This window comes from Primulina tabacum, chromosome 12 (genome assembly GCF_025594145.1).
Source record: "Primulina tabacum isolate GXHZ01 chromosome 12, ASM2559414v2, whole genome shotgun sequence".
NCBI lineage: Eukaryota > Viridiplantae > Streptophyta > Magnoliopsida > Lamiales > Gesneriaceae > Primulina > Primulina tabacum.
The window spans coordinates 34,791,380-34,807,444 of record NC_134561.1 but is presented as its reverse complement, the minus strand read 5'-3'; the positions used below and the strand labels follow the sequence as shown (position 1 = coordinate 34,807,444).

Genomic DNA, 16,065 nt, shown 5'->3' with positions numbered 1-16,065 from the left:
TGATTGGAGACAAGCAATGACTGATGAGCTCAATGCCTTAGAAGCCAATCACACTTGGTCCATTGTCCCCTTGCCTCATGGCAAATCCGTTGTTGGTTGTCGCTGGGTATATAAAGCCAAGTTTTCTGCCAATGGCTCCCTGCAGCGATACAAGGCACATTTAGTGGTGAAAGGTTACACGCAACAAGAAGGTATTGATTATCTTGAAACCTTCTCTCCGGTAGCCAAACTCGTGACTGTCAAAGTATTGTTGGCTTTAGCAGCTGCCCGAGGTTGGTGTTTAATTCAACTAGATGTTAATAATGCTTTCCTACATGGCGACCTTTCCGAAGAAGTTTACATGTCTCTGCCCCAAGGGTATGGCAGAGAGGGGGAGAAATTACCGTTAAATGCAGTATGCAAACTTCACAAGTCAATATATGGTTTAAAACAAGCGTCTCGTCAGTGGTTTGCCAAATTTTCTACTGCATTATTAGACATTGGTTTCTTGCAATCTCATGCTGATAATTCGTTGTTTATCAGGACAAAAGGAAGTGTTTTTGTTGCCTTACTTGTCTATGTTGATGATATTGTTATTGCTACCAATAGCGAGAAAGAAGCAAATGAATTAAAGACGTATCTTGACAGCAAATTTCGGCTAAAAGATTTGGGAGAATTGAAGTATTTCTTGGGTATAGAAGTAGCTAGGTCACAATGTGGCATCTCCATTTGTCAACGAAACTATGTTGCCAAACTACTTACAGAGGCGGGATTCCTTGGATGTAAGCCGAGGTCCACACCTATGGATGTCAATACTAAGCTTTCCTTTGACAGCGGGGAATTGATGTCTAACCCCACAACGTACAGGAGATTAATTGGTCGTTTAATATATCTCACAATTACTCGTCCTGACTTGACGTATGTTGTGAATAAATTGAGTCAATATGTTGCTAAACCGCACACATCTCATATGGAGGCAGCATTGAATGTTTTGAAATATGTGAAAGGAACGATTGGACAAGGTTTGTTATACAAAAGCACATCTGACTTAAAGCTTAAGTTCTTTTCAGATGCAGATTGGGCTTCTTGTTTGGACACACGAAGGTCAATTACAGGTTATTGCGTGTTCCTTGGTGAGTCCATGATATCTTGGCGATCGAAGAAACAACAAACGGTCTCGAGATCATCTGCTGAATCTGAGTACAGGTCTATGGCGGCAGCAACCTGTGAAGTCTTGTGGATCAGAACTCTGCTTAAAGATTTGACAGTTGAACAAGATGAACCATCAGTGTTGTTCTGTGATAGTCAAGCCGCTATACATATTGGTTCTAATCCAGTCTTTCACAAACGGACGAAGCATATTGACATTGATTGTCACATTGTACGCGAGCAAGTGCAGGGAAAGATCATCAAACTAATGCATGTTTCTTCTGAATTGCAGCTGGCAGACTTGTTCACAAAGCCGTTGCACCCTTCGCGTTTTAGAGAATTATTGGTCAAGATGGGAGTACACAACATACACTCACATCTTGAGGGGGGTGTTAGAATAGATACAGCTGATTACATGGAGCTGATGTGTGATTAGTGACTCACTTACACAGTGTATAGTCAGCACACACACAGTCAATTAGTTGAGTAGTATAAATAGTGGGAGTTAGGTAGCCCAAATTAATAAGATGTTCTTCTGTAATTGCTCTTAACCGCAACATGAATTTTGTGGTTTCCTTATCAATAAATTCATTTTCCTAATATGTATGATTGACACGTATTACAGATAAAGATTCGTGAGAGCGTCTCACAAAAGACCTACTCACATTGACATAGGTTATTTCTCAATTTTTGTTTCTTTAAAATTTATACTTGACACGATTATATTAATATCTTAAAAACTTAAAGTGTTTATTGTTACTTTATATCATTTATTTACGAAAAAATCACTAATTATTTTTTTATTCGTATTAAATTATTTATTACAAGTTAACAAAAAATAAATTATTAAATAAAATCTGTTTACTTGCTCTTGAAAATCTAAGTAAAACTTCTCAAAAATTGAGGTGTCTTTGTCTAATATATATATATATATATATAATAAAAGATAATAATCGTCATCATCCAATATCCCCCTCTCTACCGTAACTTCCGCCCACCCCTTTCAAATCTCCGCCACCTTTGACCGCCGATTGTGGCCGCACCGGTCGCCGAAAAATTTAAGTAACTATACGATTGGAAAGCTCTCGACGTAAGCTTTTCATTGACACCACTTTTTCTAGATAAAATCGCGACTAACGGAACACCCGTCGAAAACCGCCGCCCCTTTATCCGTTGAATCGTCGCCGTACGTCGCCGGAGTTCGAAAATTGATTGAGGACATTTGTTTTCTGGGTCATAGGCTTCATTTATATATATATATATATTGAGTTATAAATCATGATTCAAGAAATTGTTTAATGGTTGCTCTATTTTTTGGTTAAATTTGGTATCAATATTGATATTTGTTATATTTTTGGATGTAGGTACAAACTTTGAGTTGATTCAAGGTATCGAACAAACTTCAAATACATATACCATCATAAAGTGAAATGTCTAATTTCAAAAAATGTCAAATTCTGTGAAATATTCGGCCTCCAAATATAGGGTTAGTTTTTTGGCTTATATTTTTGTTACTTTGTATTTGTTTTCATCTACTGCAGTTCTATATGTTGATGCATTATCGAAATGCCTTTTCTTTGCGCTGTTTATGGGATATTTTTGACACAAGTTGAAAATTTATAGAATTGATTCTTTATAAATTTGAGGTGGCCATTGAAGAAGTAACGGGAGTTCAGAAGTTATGATTGGATATAATATAGGTTGTGTGGTGATGTAATCGGTTTGGATTACTTCTTTATCTATCATAGGCATTCATTCCTTTATTTTTTCGATCTTCTATAATGCACATGTTTGGTGATGTTTGGAGGTGACATTTTTGGAATGCTTTACAAGTAGTGTATTGAACATGCATTTTGTTTTCTTTCTTGTAAACGCGTGGATTCTCTGTAAAGAGAGCATTCAGCATTTGGTTTTCTTTCACCTTTCTTTTAAGTTTATTTTTTATTTCTTTCATTCAGAATTAAACTAGTAAGAAGGAGGAGGGGGAGAAGGAGGAAGTTTAATGGGAGGTCAAGGAGATGAGAATAATGTGCTCCAGAAGATGGAGAAGAGGATTGAGAAAAAGTTAAAGAAAGGTAAAACTGGTAAAGAAAGCGTCACGGGATTGTATGGAATTGAGAATGTTGGTAGGAATGAGGCGAGTGAGCATGAGCATAGATCTCAGACCGAAGATATTACTGAAATGAATAGGAATCCTAGAAAGAACAAAGAAAAGAAGGCAAATAAAGAAGTGAAAGATGCTAAGGCAGGTTGACATGGAGAAGGATTCAAGTCACGGACAATTGATCGGTGTTTATGGTGAAGATGGCAGTGAGGATGCAAGGAATCAGGAAAAAATAAAGAAGAGAAAGAGTAAAAATGAGGCATGCTATTTCCCAAGATACGAGGTTGGGAAACTTGAGGGAAATGAGGTTCTAGAAAAGCCAGTGGAAGAAAAAGTTTCCAAACATAAAAGTGGCAATGCAGCTAAGAAAGAAGGGAAGAAACAAATATCAATGGAAATCCATAACGTTGGCGACGTAGATAGAGAATATGAAGACCGAGAACAGGGTGGGACATTTGATGATAATATTGAAGGTAGTGTTACTGAGAAGGTTAAGGCGAAGAAAAGGAAGAGAGGAAGAACAGATGGCAAGGATGATTATTGCATAGAGTCACAAGGTAATTGTGTTGGAGCTGAGGAGTCCATAATTTATGATGGTTTGGAGGAAAATATGACAATGGAAAATGAAAGTAAGAGTAAAAAAATGTATGAGTCGATCACCGAGGACCTCAACGATGATTTTTCTAAAATGGTTAAGAGAGAGAAAAAGAAGGCTGTAGAGGATGAACATAACGAGGGTGGAGATATGGAGAAACATAAAAGAAGGAAGAAAAAGAACAAGACGTATGGTAATGAAGTAGAAGAGGCAAGGAAGAAAAAGAACAAGACGTATGGTAATGAAGTAGAAGAGGCAAATAAAGGTAAGAATAAAAAGGCAAAACTAGTGGGTAATGATTTAGATGATCCTACGCCTTCCAAAAGTAATAAGAAGGTGAGTTTTTCTGGTCAGGTTGAGGTTTTCCCTCTTTCTGATGATTCCAATACCAAGGAGATATATGATGAAGATAACCTACTGCGAGGTAAACGGTTCACTCCAGAGGAAAACGAGATTGTTAAAGCAGCTGTTTATCGTTACATAGAGGATCATGATTTGGGTAAAGATGGTTTGGATATGGTTTTGAATAATAGAAAGCACCCTGAGTTGAGAGGTTGTTGGAAAGAGATAGGAGCTGCCATACCCTATAGGCCATATAGTGCTGTCTATTATCGTGCTCAACTCTTATTTCGAAGGTCCGCGAGCCGAAAATGGACTCAAGAAGAGTACGATATAATTCTGAAGTACCAGGAGCTTATTGGTAACGAGTGGAAGGCATTGGCTGATGAACTTGGCAGACATAGATGGCATGTAAAGGATACTTGGCGTAGAATAAAACTGCAAAACATGAATAAAGGACAGTGGACACAGAAAGAGTATCAGGACCTTTTTGATCTGGTGAACATCGATCTGCAACAGAAACTCACTGAAGAGAAAAGATCGAAACATGGGATGCTGCGGGATAACATCTCTTGGACAGCAATTAGCGACAAATTATCCACTCGAGCTCAAGCAAATTGTTGCATAAAGTGGTATAAACAGTTGACATCACCTATGGTGGCTGAAGGCTTGTGGGCTGACTCTGACGACTATCGCATGCTGAAAAACCTTTATCTCATGGATGCAGGCTGCATGGAAGATGTGGACTGGGATACTCTTCTTGATCACAGATCTGGAGACTTGTGTCAGAAGCGTTGGAACCAAATGGTTATGCACATCGGTAACTATGGTACCAAGCCATTTTCGGAACGTGTTGATTTGTTGGCACAACGATATTGCCCTGAACTTCTAGAGGCCAGAGAAATCTGGGATAACAAACCGAGAGTTCCTTAATTTGGCTATTGTCCTGTCCGTATTTTAAAGATTTCGAGGCCAACTGCTAGTTATATGTTGTTTCAAGGTCAAACCGTCTGTGTTATTGTGATATTTTCTAACGATATTTCGATTTAGTGTTTCGATGTTTTCCGTGATAGTTTTTGTAGTGTTTCAACCCGAGGTTATCAAGTTCTTTTTTGTCAGAATTCTTGGTGTATGTAATGTATGGAGGATTTTCCTACATTTTCATGTAATCATAATCGCTAGATCGAGAAGGCATGTCACCGGTCAGGTAGAAAACTTCAAAATTGATGTACTTCACTTGTGAAAATTTTAAATTTTGTACATAAAATCTTTAAAATAATAAAAATGTTATATTATATCCACTAATTTTTTTTATATAAATTTCGGATCTTTGTGCGTGAGCTTGATCCATATGTAGAATAAAGTCTCACAGAATTATTCTATTCCTGTTGTGCTTCGGTGAAAGACGTCTCACAATTAAAATGTACCTTTTTAAAATAGAATAAAATAGGTAAGAGTAAGTCTTTTATGAGATGGTCTTGTGAATCTTTATATGTGAGACGGATCAACGCTATAGATATTCACGATAAAAATTAATATTTTTAACATAAAACATAATATTTTTTTACGGATGGCTCAAATAAGATATATGTTTTACAAAATACGATCCGTGAGATCGTCTTACACAAATTTTTACCAATAAGTAATATTTAGTACTTTTCAAAAATATTTTTCCCCGATAAAATCACGAACATGTATTAAAAATATTTTTTCGTGTGATTTTTATATCTTCCACTGTATTTATTTATTATTACTTTCGATTCACCGTCGCATCATATCAACAAATAATTTATTGTTAAATATATATTTAAATTTAACGTAATACATTTTGATACTCACGGGAGATTTAGGGTCCGATCCACGCAAGCGTCACTAATCCAGACACGGGCTTCAAAATTACCCTGGGCCTGAAATCACAAATAAGACCGTTAGGAGGGGGCCAGGAGAGTATCCTGGCGTAGCCCCTCCGACGCTCAAGTCAGAGACTGAGGATATATGGGGGGAGCAGCTAAGGGCGCTGCTGAAAACAATATAGTGAATCCAATAACTGAACACTCAAACCTGGTATTTATAGGAGAATACATGGGCCCTTGATGGGCTTGTCTTCCTTTTGAGCTAGGGATGGGCCAAGGGTAATGGGCCCATCCATGGGGTATCACCAGTCTCCCCTCCCGAGTCGAACTGAATCGTAGGTTCAAAGTTCGATTAGATGTGTTGTCCTCGGGTCACCGGGTACGTGTTGTGTATTTTCTTCCGGTCGTTTGTCAGTCTCCAAAGATTTGGAAACAAATTAAATCATATCGCAATCTTGTTATAGTTTTCTCTTCAATTCTTTCACCAGCTCTCCCCCCCCATGCCCGAGTCCTCGCCTCGCTACCCTCGCCAAAACCCCATTCAAGCTCGCCCAGCCCCACGCATCCAAGCGCCCAGCCCCGTGCGCCGCGCTTCGCCATCCTCCCGCTCGCCCTGCCGAGCTCGCCCAGCCGAGCCCCCTGCCCCTCGTCTCCTGCCGAGCGCCCATCCGAGCCCCTCGCTCGCCCAGGCACCTCGCCCAAGCTTCGCCCTCGCCACCTCGCCCCCTCGCCTAAGCTCGCCCAGCCGAGCGCCCACGCTCGCCTAGCCAAGCACTCGCCCTCGTCGAGCGCCACGCTCGCCCAGCCAAGCTCTCGCCCGGCGCCCCCAGCATGCCTGCTCGCCCAGCCAAGCTCTCGCCCGGCGCCCCCAGCACGCCTGCCACTCGCTCGCCTCTTCACGCTCGCCCAACGCATCGAGCGCTCGTCCAGTACGTTGAGAATTTTGATATATTCCCTTGCGAATGGTTGTGTGATTTCTGAAAAAATTATGGGGGCGTTGCCCCCACACCCCCACGACCTGACCGGGCAGGTCGATCCCCGCGACCTGACCGGGCAGGTCGATCCCCGTAAACATCTTTTGTTATCGACTAACCAAATAAATTTTTCTCTTCCCAAACTTTGCTCCTCTGCTAGGCGATGTCTTAGCAGGAAAATAAAAACTCAACATCTCCACCCTCTAACTCCTCTGCTAGGTGACACCTTAGCAGGAAAAATAAATTTAATTCTCCTCATCCACTCTTCTCCTCTGCTAGGCGATGCCTTAGCAGGAAAATAACATTTTTCTCCTCTCAAACTCCGCTCCTCTGCTAGGTGATGCCTTAGCAGGAAAATAAAAATTCACTACCCCCACCCTCTAGCTTCTCTGCTAAGCCGGGTCTTAGCAGGAAAATAAAATTCAACTCCTCTGCTAGGTGATACCTTAGCAGGAAAATTTAAATTCAACACCTCCACCCTCTAACTCCTCTGCTAGGCCGGGCCCTAGCAGGAAAATAAAATTCAACTCCTCCATCTAATTCCTCTGCTAGGTGATACCTTAGCAGGAAAATAAAATCAACACCTCCATCCTCTAACTCCTCTGCTAAGCCAGCTAAGCCGGGCCTTAGCAGGAAAATAAAATCAACACCTCCATCCTCTAACTCCTCTGCTAGGCGATGCCTTAGCAGGAAAATAAAGTCAACACCTCCACCCTCTAACTCCTCTGCTAAGCCGGGCCTTAGCAGGAAAAATCAAACTCTCACCTCATCATCTCATAACTCCTCTGCTAAGCCGGGCCTTAGCAGGAAAATAAAATCAACACCTCCACCCTCTAACTCCTCTGCTAGGCGATGCCTTAGCAGGAAAATAAAGTCAACACCTCCACCCTCTAACTCCTCTGCTAAGCCGGGCCTTAGCAGGAAAAATCAAACTCTCACCTCATCATCTCATAACTCCTCTGCTAAGCCGGGCCTTAGCAGGAAAATAAAATCAACACCTCCACCCTCTAACTCCTCTGCTAGGCGATGCCTTAGCAGGAAAATAAAGTCAACACCTCCACCCTCTAACTCCTCTGCTAAGCCGGGCCTTAGCAGGAAAAATCAAACTCTCACCTCATCATCTCCTAACTCCTCTGCTAAGCCGGGCCTTAGCAGGAAAATAAAATCAACACCTCCACCCTCTAACTCCTCTGCTAGGCGATGCCTTAGCAGGAAAATAAAATCAACATCTCCACCATCTAACTCCTCTGCTAAGTCGGGCCTTAGCAGGAAAAATCAAACTCTCACCTCATCATCTCCTAACTCCTCTGCTAAGCCGGGCCTTAGCAGGAAAATAGAATCAACACCTCCACCCTTTAACTCCTCTGCTAAGCCGGGCCGGGCCTTAGCAGGAAAATAAAATCAACACCTCCACCCTCTAACTCCTCTGCTAGGCGATGCCTTAGCAGGAAAATAAAATCAACATCTCCACCATCTAACTCCTCTGCTAAGTCGGGCCTTAGCAGGAAAAATCAAACTCTCACCTCATCATCTCCTAACTCCTCTGCTAAGCCGGGCCTTAGCAGGAAAATAGAATCAACACCTCCACCCTTTAACTCCTCTGCTAAGCCGGGCCTTAGCAGGAAAAATCAAACTCTCACCTCATCATCTCATACATCTCCGGATTCTCCTCACTTGGGAGGGGTCGCGTCTCCTCCACCCTACTCCGACTGCCCTTCACATTCTCCTCTCGCTCCTGGCGAGCGGCCTGCTCTTCTGCAAACATAGACTCTTGATTCCTCTTCATGGCCTCATCCACTGTTCGAGTGATAAATTGGCTCAGCTGTTCCAGGGTCAAGTTTCCCACATTCTCATTGGGATGGGTTTGCTCGACCCTCGTCTCGTGGATGGGCTGCTCAGTTCTGGCCTCTTGACGAGGTTGTTCATGTCTCGTCTCAAGATGCGGTTGTTCTTGTCTTGTCTCAGCATGAGATTGTTCGGGTCCCCTCTGAGGACGCAATGATGCCGAGGTAACTCTTCTACTTCCTTTCTTGCCTACCATCTCTACGTCTCAACTCAAGTGTTCCCACAGACGGCGCCAAGTGATACTCACGGGAGATTTAGGGTCCGATCCACGCAAGCGTCACTAATCCAGACACGGGCTTCAAAATTACCCTGGGCCTGAAATCACAAATAAGACCGTTAGGAGGGGGCCAGGAGAGTATCCTGGCGTAGCCCCTCCGACGCTCAAGTCAGAGACTGAGGATATATGGGGGGAGCAGCTAAGGGCGCTGCTGAAAACAATATAGTGAATCCAATAACTGAACACTCAAACCTGGTATTTATAGGAGAATACATGGGCCCTTGATGGGCTTGTCTTCCTTTTGAGCTAGGGATGGGCCAAGGGTAATGGGCCCATCCATGGGGTATCACATTTTATTTTTAAAAATTTATATTTATCTCACACATCATTAAAATAATTAAATATATATTATTTTACCAAATACGCTAAATCAAACTGTTGGATCTAGACAAGGAAAAATATTATTCAGGGCAACAACATAATACCAAAGCCACATTTATAACTTGCAGTGCTACAGAAATCGATTAAAGAACTAAGTTATCCAGTAAAATCAAGCCAATACATGGAAGGAAAGACCAAAGACAGAAGAGCTTAAGAAACCCAGTAAAAAAATTCCGGCTAAAAAAAATTTCCGTCACGATTCGAACCTATCACAAAATTGCCACAAAGTGTAGTTTAAACAAACAAGACCTTCAAGCCTCCTTCGGCTTTGGTTTGATGCGCTTCACTCTCGAGTATAGGAATACTCCAGCAAGGGCTATTCCAGTACCTGCAAAAGCCAAGAGAAGACGGAGTGACAGTCAACCGTTTCTGTTATTATAATTCAGAATCAATCATTTCATTGCCAAAGAAATAGAAGAATTATAGGTCGTACCAAAGGCATTGACAGGTGAAACTGCTGTGCGAAAGAAGATAACAGAGGACACAATCACCACGACACGCTTGACGCAGTTGCCCACAGAATGAGTGACAGGAGATACTCGTTGTAGTATCATATAAGAAACCTGCAAAAAGATTGCAGTAAACATACATCTCCTGACTGGTTATCTAGAAATCTGGTACAAATGACACGATCAATTAGATATACCAGAAATATCGAGATTCATAAACAAAACAAAATGCATAATCAGATCATTTCCTGAAGTCTACTCTACAGATTCTGTTTGCTTGGGCAGGAGCTTTTTGGATTTATCGCCATGCATCCTTCTCTTTCAAAGTTTTTACTACATATCATTTCATATTTCAAATCAACTACTCAAAACATAATATTTACACAACTATTCTTTTTATTTTCCTTAGACCTTTTAACAAATAATTTTATTATTTTACCTCCTTATTATGATCATTACATTGCATCTCTTTTTTCTTCGTCGTATTACATTATATTTCCGAATTTTATATCCAAACATTATCTCAAAGAAAACTCTTTCGTTAAGTTACATCGAAAGCTCAACCAAACGCCACTGCATTTTCTTTGTTGCATCTCTTTGCATAATATAGGTTCTTCCTCACGGATTGCAGCGCACCAAATAAATGGACTCGAAATGAATTATATCTGATTTTATTGTAGTCGGTCTATCAAATGAAACCTGAGTGACCCATACAGACTTCACAAGAATCTCCACAAGCAAAAAGAGAAAAATCATTGGATAAGCAAATCATTAAGCAATCACGCAGGAAGCAAATACAAAAAATAAACCTCTGCAAATGATGAAAACAAATTTCGGTGTGTATTTCTTAGCAGATCATGCTAAAGTTGCTTCAATTGAAAATTTTATTGCCTAGATTTCCTCCGGTACTTCTGCCAAAACTATTAAATATAAACGTTGGATTGCACTTGGGCAGAGTACAACACCACATGAGATTGTGTCCATCAAATTTGGTGAGGGCTTAGTATCGTTAAAAACGGTCGCAGGTATCTATCTTGTATACACATTATAAGAAAAAAATTCAGCGCCTACCTGCTGATATGCATGGAAAGATAGAGCAGCCAGAAGGGACCTAATGCAAATTTGTTTGACATTCAACCCCTGGCAACAGACCAAATGAAGGAAAAAATTAAAAAGACTCCAATATTCAAGCTATAGGAAAAAAGATCAACGGAAGGAAAAACTTCAGGAAATGCCAGAATCAAACAAATTAAAAATAAATTTAAAGTTTCCTATTAAAATTACTTACAGCAGCATGTATATATGAAGGAGTAAACTTGATTCCTTCCATGAAAATAGCAGTTGGTATCATAATGACAAAGGACATAATAGTGATAACTGCAAATAAAGTAATGTTGTCCAAGGACTCCTGCATCGAGAGAAATTAAAGCTAAAGCATCATTTCCACATATTCGATAAGAATGAGAATTTCTCCAGTTTTCTTCATTGATTTTTAAACAAGTGATTTTGTTATGACCCCTGTTCAAGAAAATGATTGAAACCAGTGAAGACTTTATCAAACTCAATTGGACTACCTGCGATATTGACAACATTGCATTCTCCTGGACTCACAAAATAAAAAAGAGTTTGTACTATACCTCTTTCTTGACCATAAACTTCTTGCTAAGGACATTGCGAGACTGATTCGTCAAATTTGAGGCCATTGCACTCCAAAAACCAGCCCTTCAAAAACAATAGTAGTGAAAATTCCATAAGTAAATTTTAAAAATAAAAATTCGATACCCTACAAAGTGATTACAGAAATTAATTGACATCATATCATAGTTCTATACCAATTAAAAGAGGCCTCAGTCATTGATGCCAAACCAACTCCACCAACAATTGGTAAAAGAGAGAAAACAACCCATATTGTGGGAAACTGCCAAAGAACAGAAGTGAAAAAATCATATTACAAGAAGCAAAATTTAGATATATTTATTTTTCCAAACTAGATAAACCAGGTAGAACTTGAAGGTTACGTGAAGCAAAATTTGGAACATGTGTTTTTCTATCATAATAAGATACTAGGGCATCTCTCAAGTCTAGAAGCTATGGAACGATCTATGGAAAAGGACAGTTCTTCTAGACACAAGCATTGAGTATTAGTTGTAAAGGTGTATACGATCAATCATACCAATTCAGTCTAAAACTGGATGAGTGAGCTTGTTTCAACAAATAATTATTTTCATGTCGGTTTTGGAAGGTCTATGTAGAGATACAGTACAAGTCAACCAAAACAGAATATTTTAAAAGCAAATAAATCACATACCTCTCCCAAGAACATCGCAGAAAGGACAACTGAGAAGAATGGCTCCATTGCTTTAATTGTGTGAGTGAATGAAACAGCTACTTTTCCTAGACTCATATTGGTGAATAGATTTCCTAAAGTGTGAACGACTGCCAATGGAAGAATTGCAGCAAGCTGACAGTTGTGGATACAGTCTTAGATTCATGATCACAATTACTAAACTTCAATGAAAAAATATTGAAAAAAAGTTCCTGAATGTCACCCAAGTACCTGGGAACCACTGATTGCAGGCCGCTTGTAGATATTCAAGGTCCACATCAAAAAAACAATAACAGCCCCGACAGCAAATTGAACTAGAGAGACTGTTACTGGATATGGATAAACTTTGAGAACCTATAACATACAAACAACATCATCAAAGTTCAATACTAAATGGTCTTTATGCAACACACCTTTCAGCATCGTTATCATTTTTATTAATTAGTTTTTTGTTCACATTAAATTGACAATTTAAATATTAAATTATCAAGAAATGAGGTATGAATTTGATAAAACTTAAATTCCACACAACGAATAAAAATCATCAATTGGATCCATATAAATGGATTTGCAAACTCTCCGATGTTTCTTTAGTAAAGTATCAAAAGCAAACTTTAAGGCGGCATGGACTTACAGTCGAAAGTAAGATTACTTTTTCATATTTCATTTCCGTAAGTCTGCCCAACTTACAGGTTCCATTTCCTTTTCTTTTGATTCACAGGTCATATTGATTCGTGAATTCCATTTAAGAAATCAGTATAATCACTTTATACAGTATTCATTTTTTGGACATTATTTTGCTTGAAAGGATTTGCAATGGAAAAACAGCTTTTACATATTATGCTTTCATTTTCATTTCGTCAAACAGATCACGGATCCAGCATAGCGATTATGCACGATACAAGCATATTCGTGTCTGGCCTGGTGGCTTATCAATTTGCTTCCAGGAATCATAATCACTGGACAGAATCTCTACATACAAATAATCAACAAAGCAAATGCCAAAGCAACACGACTTCACATCTGACATAACAACAAATGGCAATATATCGCAGTCCGATGCAAGAAAGAGCACAAAAAATAGAAGGAAATAGCCACCTGCTTGTTGTAGATATTGAAGTATATGTTAAACAGGTACCATAGCCCGAACAGCGTTCCGAGCACCAAAGTATCCGACACACTCTTCGATTGCGGCACCTCAGCAGCGTCCGCGCCTTCCGCGGTGGCCCGAAGTGGAACCAAATCGGACTTCGGCGCCGGATTCGAGCTGGAAATCCAGCCGCTTCGCCTCATCGAGCAGGAAATCGGCGTGGATGATGAAGAGGAAAAGACCGTTAAGGTGACATTCCCGAAATGTGGCCATTCCGAGTGCCGCAAAAAAGAGCGAGCATTGAACCTGCGGGCGGCGGCGAGCTTACCAGGATTGGCGGAGAGAGAGAGTGAATGGGAGGAGAATGCAACGGCCGCGCTTTGCATATTTGCAGATCGAGGCGGAGAAATAGGTGGGGGAGTGGAGGTAAGTATACGTGTAAGTATATATGGTGCTTGGGGTAGCTTTGGGGGCTCCGTCGTAGAGTAGGAGGAAAGGATCCGAATTGGAAATGCACGCCCCTGTCATATGTCGGGTATTTTAAACTTCATTATTTAATTATATTTTTATTTGAATAATAATTATTTCACGAGAATGAGTATATCTCTTGTGAGACGGTCTCACGAATGACTTAAATAAAGATCTGTCTCACAAAAAATACAATCCAGTAAGACCGTCTCACACAAGTTTTTGCCCTCGAGAATTGCAATTGTTTTCGGTTCTTGAGGGTCCGTTACAACTTAAATATGCGTTTTTGGCGAAATCAATTTTAAATAACTTATAAACTCTTATATCTTATCGCGTGTATTTGAGAAGACGGATTGAAATCTATAAATTTCGATTAATTTTATTGTTCACATAAAACAACAGTTCAAATCTTAAATATAGACCTTACTAATGTACACGTTATTAATTCAAAATATAACGAATTTCAAAAGATATCGTTATTGAGTTGACTTGAAATTCAACCTTGTTATTATGAAATTGTATATAAATAAGTAAGAGTTGAATTTGAAGTTTATGATATTATTTCTCTAAACAACAAATTTACATTTGAATATATTTGGAATCCATAAGTTTGAAATCTATCAATCCAAGCGCAACCATAAGTTGTTTTATGGAATGTTTGGGAAAGCTTATGCTATTTTGAAGTGATTCTTTTATATATTATAAAAAAAATTGGTGAGAAAAAAGTAATGATCGTTCCAAATGTTTTCTTTAAAGGAAGATAGTTGAGCTGAAATATATATATATATATATATATATATATATATATATATATATATATATAAATAAGATCTTTCAATTTTCGCAATGACCGGAAACATGATATTTTGAAAATATTTGGAAATATACTTTGTAATGTGTGTTATCAAATTTTAGTATGGTATATTATTGGGATATTATGGTATTTGAAATAGAAATAAGTTTAGATGGACCCAACATTTTCTAAAACTTCTTACAAATCATCAAACAAGTAAAGAATTAATTCAATTTCAATTAGGGATGGTAATAGGGCAGATCGGGCAGATTTGCCATTTTCATCCTCATCTCCAGATTTATTCACATCCTCATCTCCGCATTTTCGGGTTTGAGAAATCCCCGAAGCCGAACCCAAGGATATCAAATCATCGTCTTCACACCCATCCGCGATTCAAAAATATTAGTATGGCGTATTTTCAAAAAATATATTATTAATATTAATAATAATAACAATAATATTATTTTCGTGACGAGTTTGAGGATAGAGATAGTATCCCCATATCTGTCCCAAACTATTTCGCAGATTTTAAAAAATTCTTGAACTCGAAACACTCAAGAATCCTTGTCCTTTGTTTCGAGTTTTTCTCGGCGAGGTCCGAAATCCACAGGAAAAATGACATCCCTAATTTCAATCCACACGTACTCTATCTACAAAAAATTATGATTAAATTAATATATACAAATCAACAGTAAATTATTAACACAATCTAGAAAAAATATTTGTAAGAGCAATCTAAATTTGGTCAATTTTGAATTTGTACTCACCTGATTTGGAAGAAGCAACCATAGGGAATAGAGTAAATCTCTTGTGAGACAGTCTCACGAATTTTTATCTTTGAGAAGGGTCAATCCTACCGATATTCACAATAAAAGTAATATTCTTAGCATAAAAAATAATATTTTTTCATAAATGACATAATTAAGAGATATGTTTCATAAAATATGACCTATGAAACCGTCTCACACAAATTTCTGCTTAGAGAATACGGATAAGAGAAGAAGAGGGAAAATTAATTTGAGGAAACCCATTATAGATTTTTGTTTTTCTTTCCTTCATTTGAAGAGAGACTTGATTTTTTTCCTCTTTTATACTCGACAAATTGAATATAATATGCGAAATTAAATTGATCATTAAAGTCTCGTAATTAATTAAAGTCTCTATAAAGTCGCCTTATATAACACATATTACATAAATTAACCCCGCTTATTCATTACGAGATACTCTTTTTTTTATTATTATTATCATGACAACGGTATGTGTATATCTGAGTAAATCTTCGAACTAAAACAATAGACGACAAATTACATTATTGTAATATAATCCACGACTCATCTGACACCAATCTCTCGAGTTTGTGATGAAACATTAGACATACAGTTGTAATAAACACTTTTTTTCAACTAAAAATGATGATTTATATATGCTAGTTTAATTTTTTGG

At 38.7% G+C, this 16,065-nt stretch overlaps 1 protein-coding gene, 1 long non-coding RNA gene and 1 pseudogene across 2 annotated transcripts in view; 2 read left to right on the top strand and 1 right to left on the bottom strand.

The window, feature by feature from the left end:
• The window catches only part of LOC142520090 (uncharacterized), a 109,606-nt gene that overhangs the window by 43,542 nt on the left and 49,999 nt on the right, over positions 1–16,065 (top strand). The gene's annotated exons all lie outside the window — the stretch shown is intronic.
• On the top strand, positions 2,084–5,330 carry LOC142520101 (uncharacterized; annotated as a pseudogene).
• On the bottom strand, positions 9,535–13,860 carry LOC142521001 (triose phosphate/phosphate translocator, non-green plastid, chloroplastic-like). The gene is made up of 9 exons (XM_075624182.1): positions 13,370–13,860; positions 12,503–12,625; positions 12,254–12,406; positions 11,778–11,863; positions 11,583–11,667; positions 11,234–11,353; positions 11,017–11,085; positions 9,930–10,059; positions 9,535–9,824 (listed from the first exon to the last, which is right to left on the bottom strand). The coding sequence occupies exons 1-9, from the start codon at positions 13,745–13,747 to the stop codon at positions 9,748–9,750; spliced, it is 1,221 nt and encodes a 406-aa protein (XP_075480297.1). The 5' UTR covers positions 13,748–13,860; the 3' UTR covers positions 9,535–9,747.

Bases quoted from the DNA above. Each gene is read 5' to 3' on its own strand.
- LOC142521001 (XM_075624182.1), bottom strand. From the start codon at position 13,747: ATGCAAAGCGCGGCCGTTGCATTCTCCTCCCATTCACTCTCTCTCTCC. The intron at 12,407-12,502 runs GTACTTGGGTGA...CACAACTGTCAG, and splicing joins CTGCAATCAGTGGTTCCCAG to CTTGCTGCAATTCTTCCATT. The intron at 10,060-11,016 runs GTAGGCGCTGAA...ATCTTTTTGCAG, and splicing joins CTTTCCATGCATATCAGCAG to GTTTCTTATATGATACTACA.